We start from the raw sequence: 19,853 nt of genomic DNA on the forward strand, positions 1-19,853 counted from the left end.
AGTCAAACTCCCATGATCCCATGGGTAAAGAGCTTTCCCACTGTTCCAAGGTGGAATTTTTTGGAGAAGGAAAAGAGGGTCCAAGCTTCCTTTTCAGCTTTCTCCAACAGGCTGAACAGTGTGTTACCATGACAATTGAATCACATATGAGGGAACCCTTTTGCAAATGAGAACCACTATCTCTCCCAGCTACCTCATAGGTACTGTTCCAGATGTTCATGTATCCCTGAAAAGGTGTGTCAGTGAAGACTGCCCAACAATTTCTAGAGCTTTTAGGGGGAAACTTTTGCAACTTTTGCCCGGATATTCAGCAAGTTTTCAGTCTCTGCTTCCTTTGGTAAACTTGACCAACAACAGTGTTGTTGCAGGAAGGAAGGAGCTTTTCAAAGTACCCCTTCCACCACATGGCAGTATTCACAATGTGCACCAGCAACTCCCCGACCAAAAATACCAAGCCCTGCTTTCCCTTCCTGAGTTTCTGAATGGTTTACTGGAACCTCTTTGAGGCCAACAAAAAGTCCTTCTGTATAGCCTCTGTTTTTGTCACGGCAGCAGTCTTTCTCGACCCCAGGTATTGGTGGTTTTTCAGGAGTCCCCTGGCCCAACAAAATGTGAAAGTACTCTTTCTACAGCCTGATGGCTTCTATTACCACCAACAACCATTAGTGGTTTCTTAGGTTACCACCAAGATTCACACCAATGACTGTCCTACGGGCTGCTTCTTAAATTGAGTATCATGGCCCAGTCAGATTCCATGTTACCCCATACATGCAGGAGGAGTTCTTATATGGCTTCAGTCTTGTATAGAATGAGGCGTTTTTCATAAAAACAATATTACTTTATTTTGAGTTTAATGACAGAAAGACATGTCAATAAAGTTGGGAAGTGCCTGAAAAATCATTGGTGCTATAAAGAAACAGTTGGAGGGCATTGTTATTAAGTTAACTGACTACATATCATTAACACGACTGGGTATAAAAAGAGCATCCATGAGAGGCAGATTTCACCAGTCTGTAAAAAATTGCAGTTATTAATAGTTTATCAATGAAAAATTGAAAAGGGTTGAAGATCTCTCATATAACATACACAATATCATCAAAAGATTCACTGAATTTGGAGGAATCTCTGTGTGTGAGGAAAAAGGCTTAAAATCAGTAATGAATGCTTCTGATCTTTGGGCTGTCAGGAAGCACTGCATTAAAAACAAAGATAATTCTGTCATGAAAACCACCTTATAGACTCAGGAACGCATCCAAAAATAGATAAAAAGAGTTTACCATGCCATCCACCATTGCAGGTTAAAGCTCTATCATGCAAAGAAGCTTTATGTGGACATTATACAGAAATGGGCAAAAGCTCATTTAAAATTGAGGCAAAATGGAAAACTGTTCTGTGATCAGACACATTGAAATAGTTTTTTTTTAAAAAAAACATGGAACACACAGCATCCTCTGGACTAAAAGAAGGGGGACCATCTGGCTTGTTATCAGTGCTCAGTTCAAAAGCCTGCGTCTCTGATGGTATGGTGGCATATTAGGCCATCGGTGCTAAATGCAATAAACAGGTTTAGAGCAACATATGTTCCCATCTAGACAATGTCTTTATCAAAGAAGGCCTTGCATATATCTTCAAAGTGCTTTAAGTCATTGGTAAAGTTAATCTTCTGGACAACAAAAACTGACATAACTTCAGTATTTACAGATTCATTCATACAGAGAAACAATCAGTGTGAGCAAAATCCTTGCAGTGCATGCTTTGGTAAATATAACTGCTCAGAGCTCGCAGCAAACTCCATGACAGCAGAAAAGTAACCATAAGCAGCCAATGGCTGTTCAAATTAAACACCTAAATTATTTCATAAATCTGGTGTACCACAGGGTGCTCCATTTGGTCCATTCCTATTTTGATTTAAATGGATCACATTTAAATCAATGCTTTTAATTGTATCATCTTGACAAATCAAGTTCCAACAGCATTCAAATGTGCTGCATTTGGGTTTATTTAAATTAATTATGTGTTGGTCTGCAATAATTCCAACTTGTTTCTCCTAAAAAGTAATAGCTTTACAGACCTTGCTATCAGCATCATTAGCATGTAGTAAATTTGCAGATTTTAGGCAAGCGCATGAAATCAGCAGAGACTTTGTAAGTCAGATGCACCAATACCACCACCACCACCACCACTAATGGCAGGTTTGGATTTAATTGGATTTATTTGGTTTGAGTTAAAGTGAATTTGACATCCTGAAGAGAACAAGCAGAGACTGTGAGTGCCACTCCAAGCAGCCTTCAACAAACAGAGCAAGGAGACAAGGAGGAGGCTGCTAACACATTCCCTATGTATTACTGCGAGTGTGACAGCTCCATCTGGGAGATGTTAGACGGCTATTAGCACGCCACGAGGCCGCACGGGTTCATACACACACAGATTTACACACACGCTCACATACACATACGTCGTTGGTGTAATTCCACTCGTGTGCTCCGGCAATCACAGAGAGAGCTGTGAGGGAGAGACGAGAGGGGGTGGAGGAGGAAATGGAGAGGTGTAGGACTGATGACAGCAGAGAGACGCAGAGAGAGATTTCATCAGCACGAGCAGCAACAGCAGCAGAGCTTTCTGCTCTGAACCCACAGCTCTGCCTTCAGAATAAAAGTTGTTAGAGGTCTGCCGCTGACACATAAATGTGTGCCTCATGCAGCGTGGGTTAGAAGTGTGGTTTAATAAGTGAAACAAGTCCAAATCATCATGAAACTTGACATGGGCTGTCAGCTTGTAGACATGTCTCTACTCGTGTCTAAACACATTTTATTCTTTAGTTTCCAGTTTCACAGTACATTAAATTTTTATTGTTCTTTAGTCGGATCCTGAATACACGTAGAATCATCTGAGGCAAAGCGTCAAGTTTAAAGAGCAAAATTTGAGGGTTTACCTCTCGTGCCATCCCTCCTCATAAATGTGGGCTCACACCAGCCTTCGCTGATGTCTGACCTCGCCCTGACGGATGGGACATCTGTTCTGAACTTCCTGTTGGCCTCTGCTGATCTCTGACCAGTGGGAAGCCATTGGTTGAACTCCCCGGGTAGGCGGGGCTTGTTGAGCCGAAGGCCATTCAACTCGATGCAGACCTTCAGCTTCTTCACGTCTTCCAGAGATGCCTCTGTAATCACGACCAGTGAGTCAGTAGGAGAAGACTCCAGCATCCCAACACAAAAAGATAAAATCACAGACATGAAGACTTTCTGAATTCTTACCGTTTGTGAATTTGGCTTTCTTGCTCAGATTTTCCGTCCCCTCCTCCACCTCCATCTCCTCCTCTCTGTCCTCCTCCCTCCCTCTCTTCAGCCGGCTGTTTATGATGCTGCTCTGATGGAAAGGCTCAAGGCTGAAGATACGCCGCCGACTTATCTCCATATTCAGATTTGAACCTGTGAGGCCTGGGCTGGACATAAAGGTGGAGGTGTTTCCCTGAAACAGGCCTCTGGATGGAGGGAAAAACCTTTGTTGTTGTTCTGTCTGTGAGCCAAAACAAGTGTTCTCTGTCTTTTTCTCCTGACCAGTTCCTCTTTCATGTTCATTCTTTTTCTCTTTCTCCATAAAGCCATCATTCTTCTCCTTGGGGATGGGAAGGTTGTCGGAGTTGCAACAAAGTGGCAAGACAGGGAGGTGGTTGTGAGGGCAGGGAGAGTGTAAACCTGCATGAAAAACAAAAAAAACAAACAAAAAATGTACATCTTAGTTTAACACCACCATTCATGTACTATGCCTGAATCTTAAAATGACTCCTTTTAACCACTGAGGGAAGACACTAACTACTCAAAACACATTGGCATAATTTGTAATAGTTTGAAGACACTGATTTCAATAAGTGATTTAAAGAAGAAGAAGAAGAATGCACAGAAAAGACAGACAGCTAAGATTTTTGGTGGCGCTCCATAAGCCAAATGAAAATAGTTGCATTCAGTGCCAACAGACCTTGCGTTATCAGTTACAACCAAAGACAATGACAGTTAGAGCTATGCATTCAGGTTGGTCAACTGGAGACAACTGTTGTCAGTCGGTTAGTATTATTTCCAGTTGTTTCTGGGGTGTTTTTTGCCATTTTACTTTGGAAAGTTTATGGCCTGCCTCTTACGAAATGTGACTTGGTAAATAATTGATCTAAAAAAAAATCAACTGAGACCATGCATTAAAAACTGGAAGTTAGACTTAGGCGATATTACAGTATATGTGTTCTTGTTGCTCTTAACTGAACCAAAACCTACACAGCTGTGTGCCCTCATCATTTAACAGCATATGTTATCCCAACTTCCTTTATTTATAGTCTGCAAGCAGAGGAGTCCTTCATCTTGCAGCTTAATTTCAGGGGTTTATCCAGCTGCTTTCTTATAATTTTATTTGAAACATTTTTAATCTTCCCCTGGACACCACCACCACTGACCCAGATGGCATCCAGGACCTTCTGAAAAACCAGGGAAAAATGATGCCTTAACCTCATCTTCACCCTCAAGTGTCCTGATTTACCTTTTGCTTGTTTTTTGTCCCCATAAGGAAGCTGAGTCCTCACAAAGTGAGCAATACAAACACAGCTGCGTTCTGTTTTTCCGCTGAGAGGATCAAAGACAGGCGCCTTATACTCTCCCTCATCTTTTATGTCTCTCGCTCACTCTTTCCATCTTCATCTTCACATTTTCTCTTCTTCTCCTCATTCCTTTCTTTCTCTCTTCTGTCATCTTTTTTATTCTTCTTTCATCCTTTCTTTAATCATCCCGCCTCCCTATCTTTCTCCCTCCATATATTCCCATGCTCTCTCTTTTCTGAATCATCTGACTTGCCCTGCTTCCCGTTGCTTCCAGGCACATTATGCGCTATGGCAACGGGCCATCAAAGCAATCGTCATGGAAACGTTGTTGTCTGGCTGCGTGCACTAAAGACCGCCGCTTAGCACGCACACAGAGAATAAAACTGCCCTGACTGCCCAACTCTTGATTTTCCCGAAAACTTTTTAAGTTGCTGATTTGAATTTTGTCAAAAAAATACTTTCAATGTTTCTGAGATCCTTTGATTAGTTTAGGATTTCATTAAAAAAAAATTTTTGCAGCAGAGGTCAGCAATAATCTGACATAAAATCCCCTCCCAAAAAGTTGCCATATGTAAGGCAACACTATAATTCAAATGGAAAATGTTTGCATTCAAGGAAATGATTTTTGCACAGTCACAAAGTCAGATATATTTATAAAGGAGGCTTCTCCTAATCCTAAAATGTAATCCCACATTGCCTATAAAGCAACAAAAGCACAACTGTATCACCTTTCTGACAAAGCCAGCAAAACTGAAAATGCAGTAAGGCAGTAAAAGCACAACAGTGTATAGATGTTCACCGGTCTTTTATTTATTTGCTCTGTAGAAGCATGAGCCTGAACTTGTGTGACAGATCGAGAGATACTGGCTGGATATAGTGGGGGTCACCTCAACATGTTGCACTGGTTCTGAAACCAATCTCCTAGAGAGGGAATGGAGAGGGGATTTCCAAGGCTGAGAAGCAGCTACAAAGGGCAGGTTCACCTTTATTCCCTATGCCGGTCAGGGAACAAGCTCTGACTATTGTTTCACTTGTGTGTCAAGCAACAGTTAGGAGTACCTGAACCTTTACACAGTTCTTGGGTTGGGTGCTGGAGTGCGCACAATAGGTGATAACGGTGAAACCTGGAGGGGTTAGATTTGGAGAAACAGCCTGCCTGATCTGAACATGAGTGGTCTTCTGTGCTAACTACAGATGTGCAAAACAAACACGGTGTTCATGCATACGAGTGTTATTCAATACACATGGCACCAAGACACCTTTGGCTGCACATCAATAGTCAATACTGTAATAGAATAATTGGCTTTGCATGGCTGGGCCCCTCGGATGAAGACAGGAGAAGAGCTGACAGACGATTGCAACCTGGTGATGCTTTGCATCAAGTAACAATGGTGGAGGAGGATGCTGGAGAGGCCTGGTGTGCCCAGTTGTGTAGGAAGGATACATTGTACGTGTCTAGCAGAAGTCGTGGTCCAGAAGATCTTCAAATCCCACCAGAACATCAAAGACCAGCAACACCGAGTCCAAACAGGCCAGGTCTGCCTCTATGTTGCTAGGGTCTGTAGCAAGATGGTAGGTGCTTTCTGTAGCAGAAACCCCCAAACCCAATTAGGGACACCACAAGTTAAAAATGAGTCCTATCAAACTTATCTATCTTGTGGGGCTCTGGAAGAAGCTGACTACTACCAGCATACCAAGTGGAAAGTTGCTCTAGCAGTAGCTGAAGCAAATACATGGTTATGGAAGAAGTGGGGATCAGGTAGAGGACTTGATTGTAAGGGCAGAAGTTACTGGTAGCTGAAGTTTTCAAAGCACTCCTCTCTGGCAGGCCCCTGGGACTGGATGATATTTGCCCTGATGTGGGTTTTTCCTGGTTTACACGCTTGAAGCTGCGAGCCTACATTTGATCACATCCCTCAGATGTTCTGTCCGAGTATGCTTTGGGAGAATGGGGTATCTGGCTCACTTTAAGGGCTTATAAATTCCCTGTTCAGACTGTCAGACTCGTTGCTGGTGGATAAGGAGAACACTCCATACTTATAACACAACCACAGTTTTGCAGAGCCTTTGCAGAGCCTACCACGTTCCCTTTGTAACTGTCTGACACTTTTATCAGCATTCATACTTTTCTTCCCCTCACCCCTATCCATTTGGGGTAGATGGCTGGTTCTGCTGGCGGTGTTTTCCTATTGAAAAGGAGTTTTTCCTTCCCACCGTTGCCAATTATTAAAGATTTTTGTAGGTTTTTCGTTTTGTTTTCGTTACATATATGAGTCTTTATATTGAGACAATGACTGTACTCTTACCGATAAATAAACTGTAAAAAAACAACAACAAAAAAAAAACTGCTAAAATGTTGAAAATGCTCAGGAGGAATCTACGGCACTGGTCAGGTCAACCACAATAGTCAGAGCCTGCACCAGCGCAGTGTGTAGTTACAAAGACACACTTTAGGATATGTTGTAGGGTTTCAGAGGGGTGTGTGGTTACAACGTATCTACAGTGTAGCTTTAACACAGAACTAAAATTGTAATTTTACACTGCAAACAAAATAAACTGCTATATACCCAAGAATGACTCAATCTGAAGCAAAAAAAAAAAAAAACTGACAGCAGGTTAAACATAAGAATCCAGCCATGAGTAACACAACTGAACCTTAAAATGTCTCAGATTTCAGCCTGTGGAGCTGTGACCTGCAAGAAATGCAAGTTAAAAATGACTTAAAGTGAATCATCACAGTCAGACTTGTTTGGTTAGTTTGAAAAACTCATTGAAACGAGCCAAAACCAACCACCTAAAAAACACCTACTGAATGATCCTGAAATAGCGTGTTGGGACTTTTTTTGTTTTTAGCAGCGTGAACCGAGCGTGAAACAAAACAAATCGGGACTCTGCGCTTAAAACTTTTACTTTTAAAAATGTGGAAGAGAAACCGCTGATGGTTTGCGTGTGCGACTGAACGGGCACGCTTGGCTTTCTAGAGAAAATGAGGGCAGCGGTTCGCTCAGTTTAAAAGGAGAGAAGTGCACCCAGAGTTCAAATGTGTGCGTGTATGTGAGATACACACACACACACAAACAGACACACACACACAGAGATGGAGAGAGAGCACAAGAAGGAGAGAAAGAGACAAAGAAATTGAGCGACTTCAAGCGAGTGAGATCAACTGGAAAAAAAAAGGCGTGTGTTTTTATGTCTTTGTGGGTCTGTGATGTGTGCATGTGTCTGTGTGCGTGTGCATGTGTGTGCGTCATCCTGCAGAACTCTCAGGAAATCCTCTTACCTCTTGGAGCCTCGGCAGCGGCTGCAGTGGGAGTTCTTCCTCCTCCCCCTCCTCGCCTCCCTTCACTCTGCTGGCAGCGTTCCCAACCCGCCTCATCTGTCTTCTTCTCCCCCTCCTCCTCCTCTTTTTCTTCTTCTTCTCCCTGCTGGCCTTCTGCCAGCTCCTTCTCCACTTCTTCTTCATCTCCTTCTCCTCCTCCTCGTCCTCTGTCTCCCTCTTTCTCTTTCAGCTCCAGCTCGGAGAAGCGAAGCATGGCACGCTGAGAAAAACAGAAAAGCACATATGAGAGTTTGCGTCGGTCGAGCCTGAAACACGACTAAGTGTCAACATGTTGCTTTAGCCTGGAGGCGTTTGGACCCTCTTGACCTTCATTACACATCTTAAATTTATTATTTCGCCAGAAACCAACCAGCACTCCTAAAGCTGGATGGATCAGTACATTAATTAGTCCACTTATTCTAATTGATTTAGCCAACAGACAGCAGCTTATTCAATGAAACAAACAAACACACAAAAAAACAAAAAACAAGTGAGCTCAATAAAAAATGAAGGATAGAGGACCAGTTGAAAATTTTGAGATTGATCAAGCAGCAAAGTCTGGAGATAAAAATGTTAAATGTCCACATTTATGAAATAAACTTGTTTACAGCTTGATACAACGACTGTGTTGGTCTCTGTAGCTAATGTTCTCCTTTCCAAAGACTGTACTCAAAGTTTGCATTCTTAGGGACGTGGCCTCTTTGACTGACAGGTGGGTGGCGACACGGGTGGCTCTAGCTGCTCAGCTATCTGGAGTCCTTGAATTGGACCTCTGGACTATCTAACCAATGATGCGGCCGCTGTGTGGTTAACTGTACTAACAGAGAAGAACACTGAGCTCCAGTTTTTGATTTTACTTCACACTAATTTGAAGGTATCTGTGTTTGTGTGATGCTTCCATACGGACTGTAGATGCAGCTTGCAAAACAAACCACCTGATATGAGGAGAAAAATTACAACTTGACCTTCTCGTCCAAAGATGGTCATTTCTGGCTTCAGAAAACCAACAGGACAACAAAGTAAACATATAGTAGGGTTGATGCTTTAAAAAGTAGAGTCATAAAGAATCTTTTACATGGAGTTTATGCAGTACATACTGAGTTGATACCTGAGTTTTTAGAACCCTGGGCTTTTAATGTAAAGCATCATCCACACACGGTGAAGCAACATGGCAACCAGAGATATAAGAAAGTCCATGGCATTTGCTGGCGTTGGATTGGTCTAGAGTTAAACTGTTCATTAAGTTACACAATTAAAGCGACTACCAATAAGTGCTAAGGATACCGCCAATATATGACTGGGTAGTAAAAACTAGAGGGTTACCTAGGCAACCAGATTGAAACCCTGTGTGGACGGGGTTTAGGCCCATCAAAACTGGAGTCATGCAGCGTTACACGTTTTGTTTCCATGTGAATATACAAAACCAAACAACCAGTACAGCACAGGTTTGATCTGTTTTCCTTGTTTTCAGTAATACATATTATTAAATGTAAACATTTCAGGAGTTTCAAATGAGGTAACTAAGGATAAAAGTGATCCCTATGAACCCAAAGCTGTGGTACTTTCAATATTGACCAGCTAACAAGCACTCGGTGCTGCTCCCAGGCAGACTTCCATGAGCTAGCCAATCAGAAGAAAGTGAACTTTTAATGAGGGCTTTAAGACACAGGACCCTAATACGGAGTGGGAACTGAGGAGATATATAAAGGGCTAGTATATAATACATGCGGATTATTCTGTACTGTCATTCAGAGTCCATCTTGGCATAGAAATATACGCAAGTAATTTTCAGGTAACATAATGAGCCCGCTAGAGGTTAGAGGTTTGTTTATTTGACAAATCTTAATCTTTTTAGATTTTGGGTCACCTTCCAGCTCTCAGGAAGAAGAGCTTCTGCTTTTGAACTGGATCCTGTTCACATTTGGTATTTGACCTCTTTCAGTCAATATTTGTAGGATTACTCCCTAAAAAAGAATCAGCCTTTGGTCGCCATCACCTTCCCTTCTTGACCTCTAACTCCGGACTTTCAGTGATCCTCACAGGCGGCGGCAGCTGTCAGCCAGAGGTACTCACCTCTGTTTCTCTGTGGCAGCTGGAGCCTCGAGAAGCTTCATGATTTCACTGCCTCAGAACACAAACGCACCACAAATCCTAAACACTCAGAAGTCGCTCTGTGACCCCTCGACTCTGCTGCTTTGAAAGATAAAAAATACTCCCTGCTGGCATTGCAACAGACAAACGCAGAGAAATATGTGAAGCTGCTCCAAACAAACAGTGAACAGGTGCTGCTGGGATGAAGTCCAGAAAACAGCATCATATTTTGGAGAATCTTTCTTTCCTTCAAACGATCAACCAAAGGCAGCAAATTTAATGCATTTTTGTAAAATAACTGCATATGCTGTTAGTGACCAATCATTTATGACCAATTAAAGTACACTCACACTTTGATTCCTTTCAGGAAGCTTCAAACACAACAAAGTCCCTCAGTCCTTCTCCTCCTCACAATCTGTCAGATTGTTGTCAGATTGCTCAGTTCAACTGGGATCACAGTTTGCTTGAAACTTTTAGCATTTACACCTCAACTCCTTTCAGCATGTTCATCTCTTTTCATTTTTTTTTTTTTAAACTTTATCTAACCTCTTTCACCTCTAACACTTTCAAACTCAGCGCAATGATTTTGAATTTAGGGTTTTTAAAATCAGTTCATTCATTCATTTGAACTATGGATTAACAGTTCTGTTTAATAAAATCATAGTTCCGTGTTGGTATTTATGTATATGTCTGTCTCCACTTGGGCTTCTTTTAACATCACCTGTACGTAACTTAATGGTCACCAAAATTTTTATCCCTGCGTATTGTGTGACAGAATTTTATTTGAGTCACCACAAAATACAGAATAAGGACTTTGAAAAAACACTGAAATCCTGGCAAAAATACCTACTTGGCTTGATTCGATGCAACTTGACTCAGTTTTGGTCGTTTTCTATTTCAATGCAGTCACACAAGTACTGTTCTCTTAGCAACCACCAAACCCAGACTCATCCATTAGATTTCTAGACCATTTGATTTGTCACGCCAGAGAACACTTTTCCACTGCTCTAGAGTCCAGTGGGAGTGTGTTTTACACCACTGCATCCACTTGGAAACCCATTCCATGAAGGTCTCTGCCATTGTTCTTGAGCGAATCTCAAGGTCACATGAAGTTTGGAGGTCTTTAGCGACTTACTCTTCAGAAAGTTGGCAAGCTCTGCACTCTATGTGCTTCAGCATCTGCTGAGCCTGCTGTGTGAGTACTTAACTCCAAATGTTATTTTCTTTACATGATCAGATTTTCTTATTTACTGATTATTACATAAACCTCCGTAATGTAAAGTTTTTATTGCCTTTAAAGAGTTATCAATGGCATTAATAGTTTTTTTTTTTTTCTGTGCTTAACAGCAATTTGTCATTTGAGATTCTTTTAAAGACAGAGTTTCATGGCCATTTTAATAATAAAAAAGACCTCGGCTTATTTTATTACTTAAATTCTAACCATTGGCGAGCTTTCTTGCAGTGCTCATCTCAAAAATCGCTTTATACTCCTTAAGTATTTTACCATCGCCTGCCTCTCCCCATTCACTGTTACCAATGTCTTTTCAGATGCTCTTGTTTAGGATATTCTGTAGCCACCAGCACGTGATATTTTCTTTCAGAATTTAAATATTTGCCACTCCTGTTCTGCTCTGTTACCTGAAGTAAGATACCAGAAACAAATCAAGAAACCTCCAATCATGTCTGAAAGACATTTTGTTATGATCCTAAAGAAGAAGATGCATGTTTACAGCTTACATCCCAAGATGCACCACACTCATTTCTGAAAGCTTCATCTTTGGTTTTACAGGCTTGTTATGCCCTTACTAACCATTGGTGCCTGCTCCCCTGATCCGCTGCCTGACATCCTGGTATTAGTCACTCACCTCACTCTGCCCTGACCGCAAACCCATTTTAAAAATTAATGGCCCGTGAAACGATCTACAAATCCATCCAACGCTGCCGCCCAGAGCTGAGAGCACCCAGGGGCGTAGGAGCAAAAATGTGAGTTAATTTGAGCCGGCACCCTCCTTCAGGAGCCACGATTGACTGAGCAAACAGCTTTGTACAGGGAATAAACAGATGGACAGGAATCACCCGGAAAACACATGAAAACATGGAGCCCAACATGAAGAATCAGTGCAACAATAAACCTGCATGTGCAACAGTAATGGCTAAATGTAATATTGTGTAATTAGTTTATCTGGTGCCTGGGCTTCAAGTGTCACCTGAAAAAAAAAGTAAAAAAAAAAAAAATTAATAGAATTTTACTGAAAACACAAGACCCTGAAGTTGTTGTTTATCCTTGTGGAGCTGTTGGTTTAATGCTAAACTCAACACTGTAATTGATGAAGAATGGAACAAAAAGAGACACAAAATGAATAAAAATAAGTGAAAAATGACCATAAAGAAATAAAAAAAAGACCAGAAAATGGCACAAAATGAAATAAACAGAAAATGATCAGAAAGCGATGCAAAATGATCACAAAGAGATAAAAAAACAAGAAATTGAAAGGCAAAATGACTGTAAAACAGATATAAAATGACAACAAAGACAAAGAGAGATAAAACACAGAGATAAAAAAGGACCACAAAAAGGCAAAAAATGACCATAAAACAAAGAGACGTCAAATGATGACAACTTTAGGCAAACTGACCACAAAAAACTTACGCAAAAGAAAGGCAGAATTACCATAAGGACATATAAAATGACAACAATGATGAAAAAGTACTACAAAGATACAGAAAATGAACAGAAAGAGATAAAAAGGACCACAAAAAGAAAATGACCATAAGACGGTATAACGACCATAACAGAAAGAGTTAGAAAGTAGCCACAAAGAAAAGATGGAAAAACGACTGTAACAAGATACAAAGTGGCTACAAGCAGATGATAAAAAAAGACATTCAAGAGATCCAGAAAGATGAAAAAGATAGAAGACGGAAAATGTCCATAAAAAGATACAAAACAACCACAAAAGATACAAATGTCTAGAAAGAGATCTAAAACAACAACGAATAGATTTAACAGAAGTGTGGTGCTTTTTGGGCTCAACCTTTCGTCTCACTATCTATTTGCCTGAATGTGGATATATATCTGAAAACTAACATATTAATTATAGAAATATTAATCACGTTATTTTAGACAGCTAATATTTTATTTTGCGTCCAAAATAATTCAATAGCGTTACATCAGCTGTAATGTAAAGTATAGGCTTTCTAAAGCTGCCTGTCTGGAAATGTACTTCATTATTCATTTAGCAGCTTCCATCAGTAAATAAAAAAAAAAATAACAAAAACTTTAAAGAAGTCAAAGCTAATCTGGGACTGCAGGATGAAGATGAGGACTTCTTAGGAAAAAACCCCAAAACAAAACAATGAATTCATCCTCTTCCATCTACTGAGAGGAGGATGAAGAGGAGGAGGTGAAGGAGGAACAAAGAGCAGAAAGAACAGAAAGCAAAAATGATGTTCAGAGAGAAAGATGAAGAGAAAAAATAGAAAAAGCCAAGATAAACATATAAAAATAGAGACAGAAAGGAAGAAAAAACGCAAAAGAGACTTCTTCCTTCCTTCCTTCCTTCCTTCCTTCCACTGTTTCCTTCACAGTTTGGGGAAAAACCATCAGGTTAACAGTCGCCTGGAGCCACAGAGCCGCTGAGTTATCCTAACTCGACCTCAGCTCGACCCCAAATATCAGCAGGCAGAAAAGAAAAAGAGAGGAGGAGAAGGCAGCCACTCTCCTCCTAAATACCTCCTCATACCCGACCACTCTTCACTGCAGATTCAAACAAACCTCCTCTCCCGATTTACGGTTAAAATCCCATATTATGTCTGCTAAGTCTGTTGTTGACATTCTAGGTTGTTTTTCTTTGTATGGTTGGATTAGATCTGAACACTCTATGATCAGGATTAACAATAAAAAAACAGAAGCATTAACAATAGACTCTGGCCCTGTGAGCGCAGCTGAAAGTGCTGATTTCTTTAAATGCAGACCAAAAATCCACCAGCTGAGGCTAACTTTAAGGTTGTGGCTTATAATTGCTTTTTAAAGCAACATTTTACTGTTTCTGTTTTACTTAACTCCTCTTTTACTGCCACATCATTGAATTAATTCAAATTCAAAATATTTTTCACTCATTAGCCACCTCATATAAGCCCATATTTACATTCAGTTTTTGTACATTGGGTCCTGTATAAACAAGGTTTAAGTGACTTGACTGTGCATGAAAGCAAAAGAAACAACCAACAATGAAAATTAACTTTAGAATCAGTCGGAGGGTTTTAGTTGTTCAGACACCTGCAAACGGTGATTCTATCCGAATGTTCATGTCCTTAACTGTCCACCACTTCCACAATTGGGGTTTAAAACTGCTGACACTATGCTGTGGTTGTTTTGTTTTTGTTTTTTTCTTATTGAACAATCAGTTGATAAATCAAAACCGTAATTTAAAGACCAGCGCTCTGCAGCATATGCTGAGATTCACTCCTCCTACGTAGAAGCCATAACAATCACAGCATTCTCTTTTTACTCCTCCTGCAACTTCCAAAGATAATTTGTAGGTGGGAAGCTAGTGAGGGACCGCATCCTCAGAGAAAACCAATTCCTGCTTCCTCCTACAAATATCTCCTTGGCTGCGCATCAGCAGGCAAAACTGACACATATGTTCATGTTTAATTTCTTAATAAAACCCAGAAACACCACAACAGTTGAGTTAAAAGCTGCATTCCAACCATATTTTAGCCAAAATGGCAAAGGAACTTAGCCACATATGAATGTTCATAAAAACCTATGATAAAGCTTTTTGATGCATGCTCAATCATCCAGCTAAGGAAATCTCAATTTTTTACGCTATCATAATGTTATAACTGCACAAGAAATTACTGAAATGACCTTCTTTCAGGCACAACTTATTATTTGGTAAATGTTCTCAGTCTCCTGTGCATTTCCCTGCTCCAGGACTTTATTAGATAATGTCATTTTTTAAAAAGCAACCCTGGTTTAAAATACTTTTTCCATGTTTACAAGAAGCTTCACACTGTGGAATTGGACCACAGTGAATGGGGAGTCTGTTTCCTTTCAGTGAGTGTGACTTAAATTACCTTAATGAACAGTAAGCTGAAAAATCAATATCAGAAAACAAACCCAAAGAGGCAGCAGTGGTGTAATCATAGCACACCAGACCACCAGAGAAAATCTGATTTGCTCTCTCTGTCTCACCATACCATCATTGAATAACGAAGGGATGAGGACATGATGCCTTACCTGAAGTGCTCTCTGTTCTCTGCTCAGCTTGCTCGAGTCAGCGTAAAGCTCTGTGGTCACACATTTGAATCGGTCTCCCACGTAGCCAGATGAATTGGCAATGCGTTTGGTGAGGCCAGAGACACGGGATTTGCTGTGACCATCCTCTTCATCTGCCAGAGGATCCACGCAGTCTTGCATGTTGAACTCCTTCTCATTTCCACAGCTAATAGTAGAGGAAAGGTCTTTGTTAACTAACAGCTCCAGCATTGGATCCACTGGCATCGTGTTCAGACCATCACTGGTTGGTGAAAGGTGTTGACAGGTTGGGCCCTGGATAAAACTATTTCCATATGTGGGAACCCTGAGGGTGCTGCTTGCACCGGCTGTTTGGTAATTTCCAGAAGGCTGGCTCTTAGAGAGGGATCTTCCATAACTCTGACTACTAAACTTTCCAAATGCAGGAGCTCTGGGATTAGCATTTGATTGTACTGCATTGCAGTTTACACCATGAGGGCTGTTGCTCCTGTAGCTTGTAGGCATAGAGTTAACATTTTCACGAGTTGGGCTGCTGAAAAGTTTCGGTTCAAAAGTTGGTGCCCTCACAGTCAGATTTCTGCAGCATGGCCCAACAAAATTTCTAAAATTTGGACTGTTTGCATTTCCGTTACATGATGAGGGGCCTCTTGGGTTGCTGTTGGCATATAGTTGGGCTCCTCCAGGTGATGGCCTGGAATTAAAACTTCTGCATGCTGGAACCTGAGGACTGAAGTCTCTACTACTCTGTCCCATACTGCTGTAAACGGGACTTTCTGATTGAGTGCTGCCATGGTGAGCTGAGCTCTTTGGGCTCATTGTACAGACTACTCCCATGCTGTTGTTGGAACTAGTACAATCACTAGAACTATTTTCTCTGCTTCCAGGAACCAAAGAGCTTACGTTTCTGGAAGGGCTTTGCTGAGGTTGAATATTTTTACTGCTTGAAACTTCTGATCTAACCTCACTTGTAACACTTTTCCCACCACCAGTAGCATTCAACGTTTGATTCCCAGAACCAGCAGAGGCTCCAGTTTTACATTTTCTAGAAAACTGCTGTGGAGACGTTCGGGCACATCGCATTGTCTCCTCCTCTGGGATATCTGGGAATGGACTAATTGCCTCTTCCTCCTCCTCCTCTGGGATTTCCACTGTGCTATCCTGACCAGTAGGAGGAGGTGAGGAAGAGGTGTGATGAGAAGTGTGGGATAGTGAACCTAGTCTCTGCTCTGTACCTTGAGTTGAAAGGATGCCTTTTGGAGGCCCTGGCTCTGTTTCTTTGATTTGTACATGTTTGGAGAAATCTTCTGTTCTGGTAGATGTGGAGCCACAATTACTGGTGGAAAAATCATCTTCTGCCTCATCATGCACCAGGTCAATGCAAACTATATCATCTCTTATGGCAGACAGGCCTTTACCTGAGGCCTTGGACTTGTCTTTCTCATTGTCACGTGTGCGAGAGCTGTCAACATCTGGCTTTTCTAAAGTCCAGAGTTTATCCTGGCTCTTGGACCTGATCTCCAGCTGTTCTTTGCTTGTAAGACTTGAATAATTTGAAACTGGAGTTGAGGTAATCTCTTGGGAATTTGGATATGAATGAACTCCATATGGGAGGCCGTGTCTTGGTGGAATGTTAGATGAGTAAAAGCTGCTGCTACCGAGTAATAGTGGATGCGGGTACACATGTCCTTTACTTGCTATTGACAGTCGCTGCATGGATATATTTTCTGCAACTGAGTACGGGACATAGCGATTAGTATAACCTAAGCCAGGAGGAAGATAGGAATCACTATACATCTGGCTGGAGCCATTTCCATTTTCTAAACGAAATGGCTGCTGATGCTTAGTCTGGCTTTCTTTAACCTCTGGCTTAGCAGAAGTTAAGATTTGTTTTCCAGAGTGAGTTTCCCCTTTGCTGTTTGGAGGGACTTTGTCAGAGTCAGTAGGTGGGACTTGTGGCCACCCAACTTTGGCATTTAAAGAAGGAGATGCTGCAGAAGGTTGCCCTCCTGAGACAGTACTGGAAATACTGGCTAACTCAACTCTCTTAGAGCCAGGTGAGCCAGAAGGGTGCTGTTGGTGAACAGTATTGTCCACACTTCGGTTTTTCATAGACTGAGAGCCTCTGCTGTGGTCAGAGATGACAGCAGCGGAAGGACCTGGAGTAGCCCAGCTGGGGCCTGCAGTGCTGATCATTTCGGGATGATCTGAAGTCTTAGCTGATGTGCTAACAGGTCGGGTTAAACTCTCTTTGAGCTGTTGGTCTTGACTAGTTAACAGCTTGTAATGAGATGGTGGCACATACCCCAACTTGGACAGGGCCTCTAATCTGGTTGGGAATCCACTTGGAAAACCTTCCATCTCTTTAGCAGACAAATCCAAAGGTTTTTCTCTGGGGTTTTTGGCAGCTTTATGAGGTCCTACTCTGTCCAGTGATGTCTTTGCAGGTGATATACACTTTTCTTTATTACTGCAGTCAGAGGTGACATCTTTGGTTTTACTGCTGCCTGAGTGTATAGGGGAGGAGCGGTCAGAGCTCATGTAAAAAGGGTGACACACTGAAATTGAGGTTGAGGATAAGGAAGTGCTTCTGCTAAGGGACTTTTGGAGTTCTGCAGAACTGTTGCTGAGATGGTGGGGTGTTGGAAGTGAGGAAGAAGGAAGGGTAACTGGGGATGACTCTAAGGCATCAGTACCAGCTGAGCTGGAAACATGAGTGCTACTGTTTCCACCAGTAGTTTTGCTGAGAGTATTTTTGGTAGAAGTGGTCTGAGTGGACTTTCCACCACTGCTGCTGCTACTCTCATGTTGTCGCTCTGTATGGTGAACAGCGTGAGCTTGGGTTTCCTGATGAATCTGAGGACTGGTGCTGAAGGCAGAGGGTTCTTGATGTACCTGAGAACCAATGCCCTGCAATGTCTTGTCCTGGCAGTGGGGTAATGGTGAAAGTACTGTAGAAGCTGGGGTGGCTGTAGAAATCCTTATTGGAGGGCCTAGTGGAGAAGAGATATGGGCCGGTAAATAAGGAGGCAGGTAGAAAAGTCTCTCCTCTCCAGGCGTGCTGTTCCCAAGCCTGGAGGCACACAAAGATTGATATGCCAGCTGTTGGTGGATGAAGGGTGGCTGCTGAGATAGGAATGAGGCCTTGTATGCCATGTCCAGGAAGGGGTACATTGTAGCATCGGTATAGGGGCTGATCCAAGGTAGTCTAAGAAAGCTACTGGTACCATTCAAACCCAGCTCTGGCTGTTTGTCACTGGATCCTACTCTGCGGTCCAAGCCCAAGCCATCACCTGCTGCAGCAGGAACAAGTAAAGGTTTCTGCAGTCCTGGTGCTGGGCTTTTATACAGTCCAACATATCCATTTGCAGATTTCTGGCCTTCAAGCAGGGATACATCTGGTTTATACAGGAGATCATAGCCAAGTGGCAGTGAGGTACCAGGCTCCTGGGGTTTTTCAGAAGACAGAGGATGGATGCCAGGATAAAAAATTCCTCCATGGGGGCGAAGGTTTTCCCCCACCAGAGCATTGCGGTCAATACTAAGGGCAGCTAACGGGTTCATCCTGCGAGCTGCACTGGCATCCACCTGTAACAGAGAGTAAGAGAAAATAATGAATAACTGTATTCTTTTGTAAAATCCTCAAGAACTGTTTTCTACAATAATCATTAATTCTGACTAACAGAAAGTCAGAAAAACTTTCATGCACAAAAAAGGCAACAACCTTTCTGATTCTCAGATTGATACAGAAAATGCTAAGAATAATAGCACATCTTTATATTTGAGTCAGGAAACAGTTTTTGAAATTTTATCTAATAATATTTTGCGATCCATTTCTTCATACGACATTTTGCAATGTGATGCAGCACACTGTGAAGCATTTAGTTGATACAATATTTTGTGATGAAATTTTGTGATCCAACTTTTCATGATATGACATTTTGCAATATGAGATTCCGCAGTGCATTTAATGGTTATATTTTATGATATGACATTTTGTGACATGAAATTACATATATGACTTTTGCTGAACTCTTAAGACTAAGTATCCCACACTGTCAGCTGGATGTTAGTGGGCTCTGCAGTGCAGGCGATTCTCCCTTTAGTACAGTACATACTCTGAAATATATGGTTAAGCACCACATGGTTAAATTCGCACTTCAAGGACAAACAGGAATGAAGAGAGGAATAAAGAATTTTGTCTATTTAGGGGATCTCAACTGCAAGACATAAAGCCTGTGATTTCATTTTCCTGTCATGGAGAAAAATAAGAGCACTCTTTCCTTTTATTTATTTATTTTAGTATTCCTGGATGACATACGACGCCCGGAGCTACTCTTTCACTCTCTCTCTCGGCAGATCCAGGAAACAGAGAGATGAAAAAAAGAGAGGAGGCAGGGGGTGAGAGAGAAGAGCCAGAGAGAGAGGGGGAAAAGAGGAAATGCTATAAACAAAGAGAGGGCAAGAGACAAAGGGAAAGCATGGCAGAAAAAGAGAGAGAGTCAGGGAGCGCAATATTGAAAGAAAAAAAGCAGCCTAATTGAATTTCCTGTCACACGGCGTGGTGAACCATCTCTGATTGGCTATCAGCCGCAGGG

At 41.7% G+C, this 19,853-nt stretch overlaps 1 protein-coding gene across 2 annotated transcripts in view; it reads right to left on the reverse strand.

Annotated features, from left to right (window-relative positions):
- Positions 1–19,853, reverse strand: part of LOC146361558 (BCL-6 corepressor-like) — a 72,071-nt gene that overhangs the window by 31,026 nt on the left and 21,192 nt on the right. For both annotated transcript variants that reach the window (XM_084920675.1, XM_084920676.1), the window contains 4 exons: positions 15,241–18,843; positions 7,866–8,124; positions 3,255–3,695; positions 2,933–3,160 (listed from right to left, as the gene is read on the reverse strand). In XM_084920675.1, coding sequence (XP_084776801.1) covers positions 2,933–3,160; positions 3,255–3,695; positions 7,866–8,124; positions 15,241–18,843 — 4,531 coding nt within the window. The remainder of the gene's footprint in view (positions 1–2,932; positions 3,161–3,254; positions 3,696–7,865; positions 8,125–15,240; positions 18,844–19,853) is intronic.

This window comes from Perissodus microlepis, chromosome 23, assembly GCF_051167445.1.
Source record: "Perissodus microlepis isolate ML-2025 ecotype Zambia chromosome 23, ASM5116744v1, whole genome shotgun sequence".
In the NCBI taxonomy this organism is placed as follows: Eukaryota; Metazoa; Chordata; class Actinopteri; order Cichliformes; family Cichlidae; genus Perissodus; species Perissodus microlepis.